The sequence below is a fragment of the Malaclemys terrapin genome, chromosome 21 (genome assembly GCF_027887155.1).
Source record: "Malaclemys terrapin pileata isolate rMalTer1 chromosome 21, rMalTer1.hap1, whole genome shotgun sequence".
Classification (NCBI taxonomy): domain Eukaryota; kingdom Metazoa; phylum Chordata; order Testudines; family Emydidae; genus Malaclemys; species Malaclemys terrapin.
Genome location: NC_071525.1, coordinates 12,738,100 through 12,752,265, shown reverse-complemented (window position 1 = coordinate 12,752,265; position 14,166 = coordinate 12,738,100). Strand labels below are relative to the sequence as shown.

At 45.0% G+C, this 14,166-nt stretch overlaps 1 protein-coding gene across 1 annotated transcript; it reads right to left on the bottom strand.

The window, feature by feature from the left end:
* Positions 1-12,826: 12,826 nt before the first annotated feature.
* LOC128827326 (olfactory receptor 6N2-like) lies at positions 12,827-13,780 on the bottom strand. Its single transcript, XM_054011185.1, has one exon. The coding sequence runs from the start codon at positions 13,778-13,780 to the stop codon at positions 12,827-12,829; it is 954 nt and encodes a 317-aa protein (XP_053867160.1).
* Positions 13,781-14,166: the final 386 nt, after the last annotated feature.

The window sequence follows — 14,166 nt, the reverse complement described above, 5'->3', positions numbered from 1 at the left end:
CTTGCCTCAGAGATTCACCATGTGGGTTGGGGAACAGCCCAGAGACCTTCCCCTCTAGAAGAACCCACAGTCCAGGTCAATTGGGAGGTTTGGGGGAACCTCGGCCCACCCTCTACTCCGGGTTCCAGCCCAGGGCCCTGTGGACTGCAGCTGTCTATAGTGCCTCCCATAACAGCTGCATGACAGCTACAACTCCCTGGGCTACTTCCCCATGGCCTCTTCCAAACACCTTCCTTATTCTCACCACAGGACCTTCCGCCTGGTGTCTGATAACGCTTGTGCTCCTCAGTCCTCCAGCAGCACAGCACAGCACAGCACAGCACAGCACAGCACACCCACACCCTCACCCTCACCCTCACCCTCTCCCTCTCCCTCTCTCCCTCTCTCCCTCTCAGCTCCTTGCGCCTCTTGCTCCCAGCTCCTCACACTCGCACCACAAACTGAAGTGAGCTCCTTTTTAAAACCCAGGTGCCCTTATTAGCCTGCCTTAATTGATTCTAGCAGCTTCTTCTTAATTGACTCCAGGTGTCCTAATTGGCCTGCCTGTCTTAACTGGTTCTAGCAGGTTCCTGATTACTCTAGTGCAGCCCCTGCTCTGGTCACTCAGGGAACAGAAAACTACTCATCCAGTGACCAGTATATTTGCCCTCTTCCAGACTCCTGTACCCCACTGGTCTGGGTCTGTCACAGTGTGTCTATATGTGTGTGCATGTGTGCAAGTGTATGTGTATATATGTGATTGTGGCTGTGTGTATATGCGTGTGTTTGCATGTGTATAGATGGGAGGGATAGCTCAGTGGTTGAGGAGGGATAGCTCAGTGGTTTGAGCATTGGCCTGCTAAACCCAGGGTTGTGAGTTCAGTCCTTGAGGGGGCCACTTAGGGATCTGGGGTAAAATCAGTACTTGGTCCTGCTAGTGAAAGCAGGGGGCTGGACTCGATGACCTTTCGAGGTCCCTTCCAGTTCTAGGAGATGGGATATCTCCATTAAATTATTTATTTATATGTTTGTGTGGGCATGCATGTGTGTGTTTGTATGTGTATGAATGTGTGTGTATTCAAAGCAGCAGGTAAACGGTTGACGTTCTTGCACTTTGCCTCGCTACCATTGCAATTGGCTTGTGCCAAATCTCCACATGGAGTGGGAGCATTTTCCCCCCATATTTTTAATAATGACATGAAGCCACCAATTTCCTTCACCACCCTCCAGCAGAACGGTGCCCAACTAGAGCAGGAGGCTTTCAGCATCATCTTCGGAAATTGGACGTTCCATATCTAGCTGTATGGTAGACATTTTACCATGCTGATGGATCACTGCCCTTAATTTCAATTTTTGGACCAAAACATGGAATTCCGTCATTGGCTGCTGCTCGTATTTAATGATGGACATTGCTATTTTCAGCTCATTCCTATATTAGTCAAGTTTGCAAAGAACAATGCAAATGGGATCTCATGCTTGCTGTGCCAAAGCTCCCATCCTCCCAAAGAAACTTCAGATGAAGTGTTTTATCTCGATTTGCTGGATAGGTCACCCAGCACTAGCACAAGCAAATAAACTAAGGATGATGTGCTTTCTCTTGTACAGGGGATGCTATTACAGGATACAGTGTTGGAACAAAAGAATCCCTGGTTGACACAATTCACATCAATCTTAAGTATCTGTCAATCAGTGTTGTAACTTATGGGGAATGCAAGTGAAAGTGATGATTCCAAAATGATTTCAGTCACAGGTTTTGGAAGCGCTTCATGTAGGTCATCTTGGCATTATATTGATGAAGGCCATAGCCCAGAGTCATATCTTGTAGCCTGGGATTGACAAAGACATTGAGAAAAAGGCAAAATGATCTCTTACACATCAGCAAATTCAGCATGTTCCTGTCCCAGCTTGCTTACAGTGTTGATTTTGGCCTCAGACACCTTGGACACGTAGTCAAATGGGATTTGCCAGGACTATTTAAAAGTTTGTATTTCGGCATAGCCAATGCCCATGCAAAATGACCAGAAATTTTCAGAATTATTTCTACTACAACTACCAAGACAACTGGGTATGTTCGTACCTTGTGTAGCCAGTTTGGTCCACTGTTACAGTTACTGAATGGTTTCAGAGTAGCAGCCATGTTAGTCTGTATCCGCAAAAGGAACAGGAGTACTTGTGGCACCTTAGGGTATGTCTACACTACAGGATTAATTAATTGCTTGGGGTGGCAAAAAAGCTAGAGCCGGCCCTGACAGGAGTCCACAGGAGAGCACTCTGAGGGGTCGATTTATCGCGTCTAAATTGACTACCGCCCGATCCAAAATGCCCCCAACCACCCCCGACCTGAAGTGACAGGATTAGACTGAAATCCTGTGTATGGTAGTAGATTGTGCTACCAGTACACCTCTGATCCTCCCCCACAATAAAAGAAGAACCAAACAGATTGGCGTGTATTTATTCTTAGTATGTGCAATATCCTTTGTGGAATGACACCAGGTATGACTTTGACCCTTAAAATTTTAAAATTAAAGGACCCTGCAGGGTGTAACATGCATGTCATGTTAAGGAAGACTGTGATTAGCCAAATACTTGTAAGTAAAAGACTTACATCACTCAGAGAAGTTAGCTGTGTAATGAATTTTGGCTGGTAACTAATGAGAACATTATATGCAAAGGATGTCAAAAACCCTGCAGACTACCCAAAAGAACATATAAAACTATCACAAGTCAGGACTGTTCTAACCACTTTTCTTCACTTATTCTCCAGGGTGAACTGATTAAGTCTGATTTGCTTCCAGCACTTTAAAATTACTAAAATGTGCTTTTTGATAGTTTTAACGCGGGGCTCAGTCCTGCACAGATAGTCTCTAATTCTCAGCAATATTAGAGGGTTTGTTTCCATAGAAGAGTTGTGCGGTTATTCAGCTGCAGGTGTTAGGTAAGGCAGGCTTTGGTTGTTGTGTGGCCATTAATTTGGGTGCACAAGGGAAATTCAGATCGCTTAATTAGACTTGAAAACAGTGGATGTGTTATTCATTGACTTTAGCAAAGCTTTTGATAAGGTCTCCCACAGTACTTTTGCAACTAGGTAAGAAGACTGAGGTGGCTGAATGGTGGATAGAAAGTTGGCTCAATGGGTAGAGATCAATGGCTCCATGTGTAATTGGCAGCCGATATCAAGCGGAGTGCCCCAAGGGTCGGTCCTGGGGCCGGTTTTGTTCAATATATTCATTAATGATCCAGAGGATGGCGTGGATTGTACCCTCAGCAAGTTTGCAGATGACACTAAACTGGGAGGAGTGGTAGATACGCTGAAGGAGAGGGACAGCATACAGAGGGACCTAGACAAATTAGAGGATTGGGCCAAATGAAATCTGATGAGATTCAAGAAGGACAAGTGCAGAGTCCTGCACTTGGGACGGAAGAATCCCATGCACTGCTACAGACTAGGGACAGAGTGGCTAGGCAGCAGTTATGCAGAAAAGGACCTAGGGGTTACAGTGGACAAGAAGCTGGATATGAGTCAACAGTGTGCCCTTGTTGCCAAGAAGGCTAACGGCATTTTGGGCTGTATAAGTAGGGGCATTGCCAGCAGATCGAGGGACATGATCATTCCCCTCTATTCAGCATTGGTGTCCAGTTTTGGGCCCCACACTACAAGAAGGATGTTGAAAAATTGGAAAGAGTCCAGCGGAGGGCAACAAAATGATTATGGGGCTGGAGCACATCACTTATGAGGAGAGGCTGAGGAAACTGGGATTGTTTAGTCTGCAGAAGAGAAGAGTGAGGGGAGATTTGATAGCTGCTTTCAACTACCTGAAAGGGGATTACAAAGGGGGTTCCAAAGAGGATGGATCCAGACTGTTCTCAGTGGTAGCAGATGACAGAACAAAGAGTAACCGTCTCAAATTGCAGTGAGGGAGGTTTATGTTGGATATTAGGAAAAGCTTTTTCAGTAGGAAGGTTGTGAAGAACTGGAATGGCTTACCTAGGGAGGTGGTGGAATCTCCTTCTTAGAGGTTTTTAAGTTCAGGCTTGACAAAGCCCTGGCTGGAATGATTTAGTTGGTGTTGGGCCTGCTTTGAGCAGGGGGTTGGAGTAGATGACCGCCTGAGGTCCCATCCAACCCTGATAACAAGGCTAAGCTGAAATTGGGAAATTTCTTACTTGTCTACAGGAACACGCAACTCTTTTTTCCTCCCACTATCTTTGCCTACTTATCTGGACCTGCTACATCCTGATGTAATCTCATGTATTCAAGCCAGGAGGGTCTGATGTAAATCACCGTATGGTGGGTAAGGAGCTACCTGAAGAAGTCACCGAACCATTAGTAGTGATCTTCCCAGAGTAGAGGTCCCAGAGGAAAGAATAACGGCAAAGGGAACTAGAGTCCCAATCAGACTAAATTTATAGTTGGAAAGATACTGAAACAAATTATTGAACAATCAATTAGTAAGCACATAGAGAATAATAATAATAAGTAATATGCAACATGCATTTCTCAAGAACAAATTATGCAAAATAATTTTTGTTGCCCTCCGTTGGACTCTTTCCAATTTTTCCACATCCTTCTTGAAGTGTGGGGCCCAAAACTGGACACAGTACTCCAGTTGAGGCCTCACTAATGCCGAATAGAGGGGAATGATCACATCCCTCGATCTGCTGGCAATGCTCCAATGTATACAGCCCAAAATGCCATTAACTTCTTGGTAACAAGGGCACACTGTTGACTCATATCCAACTGCTCATCTAACCCTTAAGCTTAAATGTCTGTACAAAGTATTTCACTAGTCTATTTGTAGCAGGATGGTATAGAGCAGAAAATATATGCAGAATTCCATTTGAAACTAGTAACCGCTGAAATGCTTCTGGACAAACATGAGGTCCATTGCCATTCACTAACTAAAAAGATCAGGAATACTTGTGGCAACTTAGAGACTAATAAAATTATTTGAGTATAAGTTTTCGTGGGCTTCAGCCCACTTCATCGCATGCCCAGAAAAGCTGATGCTCAAATAAATTTGTTAGTCTCCCTCCCCCTCCCTTTCCTGTTGATAGCTGCCAAGGGATTGCTGGGAAATGTAGTTCTTTCCCTGCTCCAGGGCTGGCTCTATAGGCAGGGAGCTCTAGGCAAGGAACTACAGCTCCCAGGGTCCCATGGGTTCTCTGCTTCTGCAGCGTTGCGAGAGGGGAGGAAGTGAGTTAAAAAAAAAAAAAGGATGGCCAGAATGCTGCCCCCTGCAAATGCGCTGCCCCAAGCACCTGCTTGTTTTGCTGGTGCCTAGAGCCGGCCTTGATCTGGACAAAAGAGGAATGCAGAGGGCTCCTCAATGAGACCACAGACAAAAACACTTAAATCTGGAATTTGGGATCTATAAATTAATATCAAATTGACCTCCAAGACAGGAAGGGATTAGAAAGGGATTAGGGATTATCCTACTTTTTCTACAGCAAGTTACAGTGGATCAGTATATTTGATTTGGGAGAAATGAAGTAACAGCTGCCCAAATGGAGCTTGAGCACTCCTGAATTTTGAGGGTGTTCAAATCTGGAAGGCAGGTGCTAGATTCCCTTTCTGAATATTAGCTATATCTGGAAAGGAAAAGTCAATTTCTGCTTCCATAGCTCAGAAGTGGAAATCTTCCTACATGCCCGGTACTGTATCTAAAGCTGCCCAGGTCCTATGGCAGAGCCTCCCCTCCCTTACTTTTCATTTTAAAGTCTAGTGGGATCCACGTACCTCCCTTGCTAGGCTTCATATAGAGAGGTGCACTGTCCCTTTAGTCCACCCAATTCCTTCTTTGGGGGCTGCAAGGTGAGTTCACACCAGTATCCCTAATCCAGTCTGGGGAAGTCTTCTGAAGGGGATATCTGGGGCAAAACCTTCTACTCCTTGGGCTGGGCACACTTGTCCCCCACTCACAGTGCCACCCCGTTCTAGCAGCCAGCTCTCCATTCACAGCAAGCTGCAGCATGGCTCAGCTACCTCACTCCCTCCCCCTCCCTTTCCTGTTGATAGCTGCCAAGGGATTGCTGGGAAATGTAATTCTTTCCCTGCTCCAGGGCTGGCTCTATAGGCAGGGAGCTAGGCAAGGAACTACAGCTCCCAGGGGTCCATGGGTTCTCCGTTTCTGCAGCATTGCGAGAGGGGAGGAAGTGAGTTTAAAAAAAAAAAAAAAAGGATGGCCAGAATGCTGCCCCCTGCAAATATGCTGCCCCAAGCACCTGCTTGTTTTGCTGGTGCCTAGAGCCGGCCCTGCTCCCCTTAGACTCTCAAATCTATCTTGCCATGCAGACAATCTGAATTTTGTGATAAAAGATCACTTAAAACAAAAATCACACCATGCCAGGTTGCTCCCAGTCCCAAGAGACCAGTCACCTACCTTAAATCAATGGGTACTCTAGATCTTACACCAAAGACAATGCTGGTAGCCAATTCTATAGTAAACTAACTAAGGATTTATTAGCTAAGAAAAGGAAATGAGAGTTATTGAGACATTAAAACAGGTAAAATATATGCACAAGTGAATCACAGTTTGTAATTCCTAATTGTGGCAGTGATGTAATAAACTGTCAGTTTCCCCAAAGTCTTTTCTGGGTACCCAGATTGTCTCTGGGGGTCTCTGCTTTGCATCTGGTATACTTCCCTGTAAGACTCCAAACAGTCCAGAGATGAAGAATCTTTCCTTAAATCCATATTTATAACCTCTTCTGATGGAAAACAAGCTAACAATGTCTCTGCCCATGTGGGCTTTTCCTTTGATGATAGTGAGTGAGGAACACACTTTGAATCTTTGACCTCTAGTCATCACACACAGTGGCCTCTTGCTTTGAAATTAGCAGTTTTCTGTTAAAGTTCTTCATTAGCATTCTACATACATAATGTAAATATTTGCTGCTGCATTATAACAGGATACAGATAAGTGAAAATAATGCAAGACATTTCCCATTTGTTTTCATAGAATCATAGAATATCAGGGTTGGAAGGGACCTCAGGAGGTCATTTAGTCCAACTCCCTGCTCAAAGCAGGGCCAATCCCCAACTAAATCACCCCGTCCAGGGCTTTGTCAAGCCGGGCCTTAAAAACCACTAAGGAAGAAGATTCCACCACCTCCCAGCTTCACCACCCTCCTACTGAAAAAGTTTTCCCTAATATCCAAACTAAACTTCCCCCACTGCAACTTGAGACCATTACACCTTGTTCTGTCACGTGGTACCACTGAGAACAGTCTAGATCCATCCTCTTTGGAACCCCCTTTCAGGTAGTTGAAAGCAGCTATCAAATCTCCCCTCACTCTTCTCTTCTGCAGACTAAACAATCCCAGTTTCCTCAGCCTCTCCTCATAAGTGATGTGCTCCAGCCCCGTAATCATTTTTGTTGCCCTCCACTGGACTCTTTCCAATTTTTCAACATCCTTCTTGTAGTGTGGGGCCCAAAACTGGACACCAATGCTGAATAGAGGGGAATGATCATGTCCCTCGATCTGTTGGCAATGCCCCTACTTATACAGTCCAAAATGCCGTTAGCCTTCTTGGCAACAAGGGCACACTGTTGACTCATATCCAGCTTCTTGTCCACTGTAACCCCTAGGTCCTTTTCTGCATAGCTGCTGCCTAGCCACTCTGTCCCTAGTCTGTAGCAGTGAATGGGATTCTTTCATCCTAACTGCAGGAATCTGCACTTGTCCTTGTTGAACCTCATCAGATTTCTTTTGGCCCAATCCTCTAATTTGTCTAGGTCCCTCTGTGTCCTATCCCTACCCTCCAGTGTATCTACCACTCCTCCCAGTTTAGTGTCATCTGCAAACTTGCTGAGGGTGCAGTCCACTCCATCCTCCGGATCATTAATGAAAATATTGAACAAAACCGGCCCCAGGACTGACCGTGGGGGCACTCCGCTTGATACCTGCTGCCAACTAGACATGGAGCCATTGATCACTACCCATTGAGCCTGACGATCTAGCCAGCTTTCTATCAACCTTATAGTCCATTCATCCAGCCCATACTTCTTTAACTTGCTGGCAAGAATACTGTGGGAGACCGTACCAAAAGCTTTGCTAAAGTCAAGGAATAACACGTCCACTGCTTTCCCCTCATCCACAGAGCCAATTATCTCATCACAGAAGGCAATTAGGTTAGTCAGGCATGACTTGCCCTTGGTGAATCCATGCTGACTGTTCCTGATCATTTTCCTCTCCTCTCAGTGCATCAGAATTGATTCCTTGAGGACCTGCTCTGTGATTTTTCCAGGGACTGAGGTGAGGCTGACTGGCCTGTGGTTCCCCGGATCCTCTTTCTTCCCATGCCATTAGCCTTCTTGGCAACAAGGGCACACTATTGACTTATATCCAGCTTCTCTTCCACTGTAATCCCCAGGTCCTTTTTCGCATAACTGCTGCTTAGCCAGTCAGTACTCAGTCTGTAGCGGTGCATGGGATTCTTCCGTACTAAGTGCAGGACTCTGCACTTGTCCTTGATGGACCTCAACAGATTTCTTTTGGCTCAATGTAATAGCACATGACTAAATTCACTTTAAATACAATAAAAGGCTACACCCCTGTCAAGGTTCCTTCCCCACTCTGAACTTTAGGGTACAGATGTGGGGACCTGCATGAAAACTTCTAAGCTTAACTACCAGCTTAGATCTGCTTTTGCTGCCACCACTCCCAAGTGCTAACTCCCTTCCCTGGGTAGCCTTGAGAGACTCCTCCACCAATCCCCCGGTGAACACCTATCCAAACCCCTTGGATCTTAAAACAAGGAGGAATTAATCATTCCCCCCCTACCCTTTCCCCCCACCAATTCCTGGTGAGTCCAGATCCAATCCCCATGGATCTTAAAACAAGGAAAAATCAATCAGGTTCTTAAAAAGAAGGCTTTTAATTAAAGAAAGAAAGGTAAAAATCATCTCTGTAAAATCCGGATGGAAAATTAATTTACAGGGTAATCAAATTCAAAGAGCCCAGAGGAACCCCCTCTAGTCTTAGGTTTAAAGTTACAGCAACTAGAGATAAATACTCTAGCAAAAGGAACATTTACAAGTTGAGAAAACAAAGATAAACCTAACATGCCTTGCCTGGCTGTTACTTACAAGTTTGAAATATGAGAGACTTGTTCAGAAAGATTTGGAGAGCATGGATTGATGCCTTCCCCCCACCAAGATCTGAAAGTATCTTGTGCCCTTATTGGTCCTTTGGGTCAGGTGTCAGCCAGGTTACCTGAGCTTCTTAACCCTTTACAGATAAAAGGATTTTGGAGTCTCTGGCCAGGAGGGATTTTATAGTACTGTACACAGGAGGGCTGTTACCCTTCCCTTTATAGTTATGACAACCCCAAATCATAAAAGACCAAAAGAATGTCACCATGTTTAAACAGCAGAGTAATAGAGGCCATTTCAGGCAAAAAGGTATCCTTTAAAATGGAAATCAAATCCTAATGAAGAAAATAGGAAGGAGCACAAACTCTGCGAGGTTAAGTGTAAAAGTACAATAAGGCAGGCAAGAAAGAATTTTAATGGAAACTGACTAACAACACAAAAGCTAAAGATAAGATTTTTTAAGTACACCAGACGAAGGAAGCCTTCCAGACAAACAGTGGAACCATAAGATGACAAAGGCGTTAAAGGAGCACTCAAGAAGACAAAGCCACTGCAGAGACGCTAAATGAATTCTTTGCATTGGTCTTTAGTGTAGAGATTATGAGGAGATACCCACATCAGAGTCTTTTGGGGTAACAGATCTGAAGTATTGTCCCACATTGATGTCTCAGAACAAGAGGTATTTGAACAAATTGATAAATTAAACAGTAAGAAGTCACCAGGACCAGATGGTATTCATCCTAGAGTTTTGAAGAAACTCAAATATGAAATTGCAAAATTATATATTGTAATATGTAACCTTTCACTGACCTCAGCCTCTGTACCAGATGACTGGAGGGTAGCTAATGTAACACTGAGTTTTAAAAAGGCTATTGGGGTGATCCTGGCATTTACAGGGCAGTAAGCCTATCTTCAGTACCAGATAAATTAGTAGAAACTATAGTAAAGAATAGAATGATCAGCGACACAGATGAACATGAATTGTAGGAAAAGAGTCAATGCAGCTCACCAATTTATTAGAATTCTGTGGATAAGAGTGAGCCAGTCAATACAGTGCACTTGGATTTTCAGAAAGCCTATGACAACGTCCCTCACCAAAGGATCAGGAAATTAAGTAGTCAAAGGATAACAGGGAAGTTCCTCTAATGGCTCAGTAACTGGTTAAAAGAAAGCAAACAAAGGGTAAGAATAAATGGTCTGTTTTCACACTGGAGAAAGGTAAACAGTGGGGTGCCCCCAGGGCCGGCTCTAGGCCCCAGCAAAACAAGCAGGTGCTTGGGGCAGCATATTTGCAGGGGGCAGCATTCTGGCCATCCTTTTTTTTTTTTTTTTTAAACACACTTTCTCCCCTCTCGCAATGCTGCAGAAGCTGTAGTTCCTTGCCTAGCTCCCTGCCTATAGAGCCAGCCCTGGAGCAGGGAAAGAACTACATTTCCCAGCAATCCCTTGGCAGCTATCAACAGGAAAGGGAGGGGGAGGGAGTGAGGTAGCTGAGCCATGCTGCAGCTTGCTGTGAATGGAGAGCTGGCTGCTAGAACGGGGTGGCACTGTGAGTGGGGGACAAGTGTGCCCAGCCCAAGGAGTAGAAGGTTTTGCCCCAGATATCCCCTTCAGAAGACTTCCCCAGACTGGATTAGGGATACTGGTGTGACCTCATCTTGCAGCCCCCAAAGAAGGAATTGGGTGGACTAAAGGGACAGTGCACCTCTCTATCTGAAACCTAGCAAGGGAGGTACGTGGATCCCACTAGACTTTAAAATGAAAAGTAAGGGAGGGGAGGCTCTGCTAGAGGACCTGGGCAGCTTTAGATACAGTACCGGGCATGTAGGAGGATTTGCACTTCTGAGCCATGGAAGCAGAAATTGACTTTTCCTCTCCAGATATAGCTAATATTCAGAAAGGGAATCTAGCACCTGCCTTCCAGATTTGAACACCTTCAAAATTCAGGAGTGCTCAAGCTCCATTTGGGCAGCTGTTACTTCATTTCCCCCAATTCAGATATACTGATCCACTGTAACTTGCTGTAGAAAAAGTAGGATACAATTGAGCAAGCAATGCTTCCCAGTGATTTTAAGGACTGGAATTGCTATTTTCAACAGCCATTGCTTTTTTTTTTTTTTTTTGTTTCATTTGTTTAAAAGGAAGACAGTGATTGCATTGGCAAATTCCCTATAGAAACAAAGAGTGGAACAAAAGAATAATAAAGGCACCTCAACTTTTCCTCATTTATGTAGGACAGTCTTATAATATGCATCCAGACATCCTCCAATCACACAAGCTGAAAATTGTTCCACTTTACTGCAGTTCTGTAACCATATGGGAACCAATCCTGTCTGTGTTCTGTGCACATCCAAAATTCCTGCTGAATGACCCGCCCTGGGAGTGAGTTACCAGTGACCCAGGGCTGGGACAGCAGGAGGGTGCAGGTTGGGGGGAGAGCCCAGGGCTGGGGCAGCAATAAGCAGGGGGGGGGGGGGGAGCCCAGGGCTGGGGTGGGGGACAGCCAAAATTTTTTTTGCTTGGGGCGGCAAAAAACCTAGAGCCAGCCCTGGCTTCAGGTAAACTTGTTTCTTTACAGTTACAGCTCTCTGCTGCCATTTTTTTTAATTCAGTGTATTTGGTTTTGAACAGAGAAGAGACAGTCTAGTGTGAATGGGGAGAAGATGAAGAGGGGAAGATAGAAGAGAGGAAAGGTGGAGGAGGATGAAGTAGCGTAACGGGAGAAGGAGAGAAGGCGGGGGAGAAGGGAGCATAGTGGACAGGATGCAACATGACGAAAAGAAGGGTGTGCACTGCAGCATGGTAAGCAGGTGAATGGAGACACAGTCTGGGGGATGGCTATTGGGGGAGGGGCATGTCTCTCGATGGTGATGAGGTGGAGCACAAATCTATTGGAAATGCTACGGTCAATGGCGGGGTTAAGAATGAAAGGACAGAGCACCTGGGGCCTGATTCTTTGGGGCCAGGCAATGACATCAGTGCACCATGGGTGTAAATACTAGGAGGTCTTAATGGCAGGGGTTATAGCTATGTTGCACTCACATAAATAACTGCACAAGGTGCAGGGATACAGTGAATGGGCCCCTTAATGCTGAGTCATTTCAGGTTTGGCTGAAAGTGAAGAAATGGGATGTGCAGAAGGGTAAACAAGAGGTAACCAGCTGTACAGCTGGAGGCTGTGAGGACAAGGCTGCAGTATGCTTAGAGGGCGGCTGGTGCTTCCAAAGCACTTGGGAATTGTATAATCTGCATCTGAAAGGTTGCTGCTAGCAATGAATCTGGGCAGCCTGCGTGGGAGGAAACCCCATATTGCCATCATGTGGCCTTGCTCCAGACTGGCCAAGAGAGGGCAGGAAAGTGAGGACCCGTCCCACAGGCCTGGCTCTATCTCCTGGAGCCTTGGGCTGCTGGAGAAGTGAAACAGATCAAAATAAACAAGAGAAAAAAAAAACAGAAAATATTGACGGTGAAAAGAAGAAGAAAGTTGGAAGGAAGGGCCGGGGTAGGCAAAGAGGGATCAAAATGGTCTAGAAATAAAGTAGATTTTAAAAGATTTAAAAATTACAATAGATTTTAAAAGTGTCTGAGAGACAGTGAGGGAGTGCCCAGTCATTCTAGCGAGCCACCAGAATTGAAAGTGTAGGCCGGGGCCTGGCCATATTATAAACCAGAAAGAAAACCACATGCACAGAATGTTCCTCCATAGAGACTGCTTGATCAGCTGCTTTGAAGGAGGAGAGCTCACACAGGAGTCAGGGCTGTGCACTGCTGTTGATTACTCCTTTTTGCGGGATTTTCCTTTTTATTGCATTCAGTATTTCTTTGTTCCGTAAACTATAGATGACTGGATTAACTAAAGGAGTCAAGACAGCGTAAATCACAGCGAATGCCCTATCATAATCCAAGGAATAGCTTTTCTTTAATCGTACATACATAAATATAATACTCCCAAAAAATATAAGAACTACACTCAGGTGAGCGGCACAGGTGGAAAAGGCTTTTTTTCGCCCCTCAGCGGTGCGTATTTTCAATATGGCTTTTATAATCTTTATGTACGAGACCATGATGAACAAAAATGTCACCAGGATTATAAATGCATTGACTATAAAATCAACCAGGACATTCATGGAGGTGTCTGTGCAGGCCAAGCTCAGCAGAGGGGGGAAGTCACAGAAGATATGCTGGATTTCATTGGGGCCACAGAAAGGCAATTTGGAGACCAAGATTACCTCAATAACAGGACACATGAAGCCACAAACCCAACAGCCAGCAGCCAACTGAGTGCACATTTTCGGGGTCATGATGGCAGGATAGCGCAGTGAATTACAGATAGCTAAATATCTGTCATAAGCCATTGCTGTCAGCAGGTAACATTCAGTGGCTCCTAGGGAATGGAAGAAATATGTTTGTAAGAGGCACCCAGTGAAGGAAATGCTTTTCCTCTTGCTGAGTAAATTTGAAAGCATTTTGGGGATACTAGCTGCTGTATACCAGATTTCCAAGAAAGATAAAATGCTGATAAAAAAGTACATGGGTGTATGAAGTCGAGCATCTGACCTGATGACTGTGAAAATCACCACATTCCCAAAAATGGCGAAGAGGTAGATGAGAAGCAGCAGGGTAAAGAGGAGAGTGTGGAAGCCCTGAAGGTTTGGGAATCCCACGATTATGAATTCGGTTACACTGCTCCAGTTGCTGGTTCCCATGCTGCCAATGGCTTAGCTTGCAAACACTTAGATATTCGAAGCTCCACCAAAATCAAAAGACCTCTCAGATGATGGATCAATAAAGTAAAATGCTGAAAGTAACCCAAAGAAACCATTAGTATATTTGGCTGACTCAGTCTGCGCCCATTAATGCCCCATCACCCTCCATTCCTCCTCACCCTTCACTTGCTTTTCTGTGACACTTCGCAATAAATGGAGCTTCATTGATAGATTCTAAGGTCAGAGGGACCATTGTGACCATCAAGTCTGACCTGGATAACACAGATCACAGAACTTCCCCACAGTAATAGAACCTCCCCCAAATTAGAACTTCAAAGTGACCTATAGAAACACCAACAGCAGCCATCACCCTGTTCCCACTTATC

Excerpts from the sequence above, each read along its gene's own strand:
- LOC128827326 (XM_054011185.1), bottom strand. The coding sequence starts at position 13,780 with ATGGGAACCAGCAACTGGAGCAGTGTAACCGAATTCATAATCGTGGGA.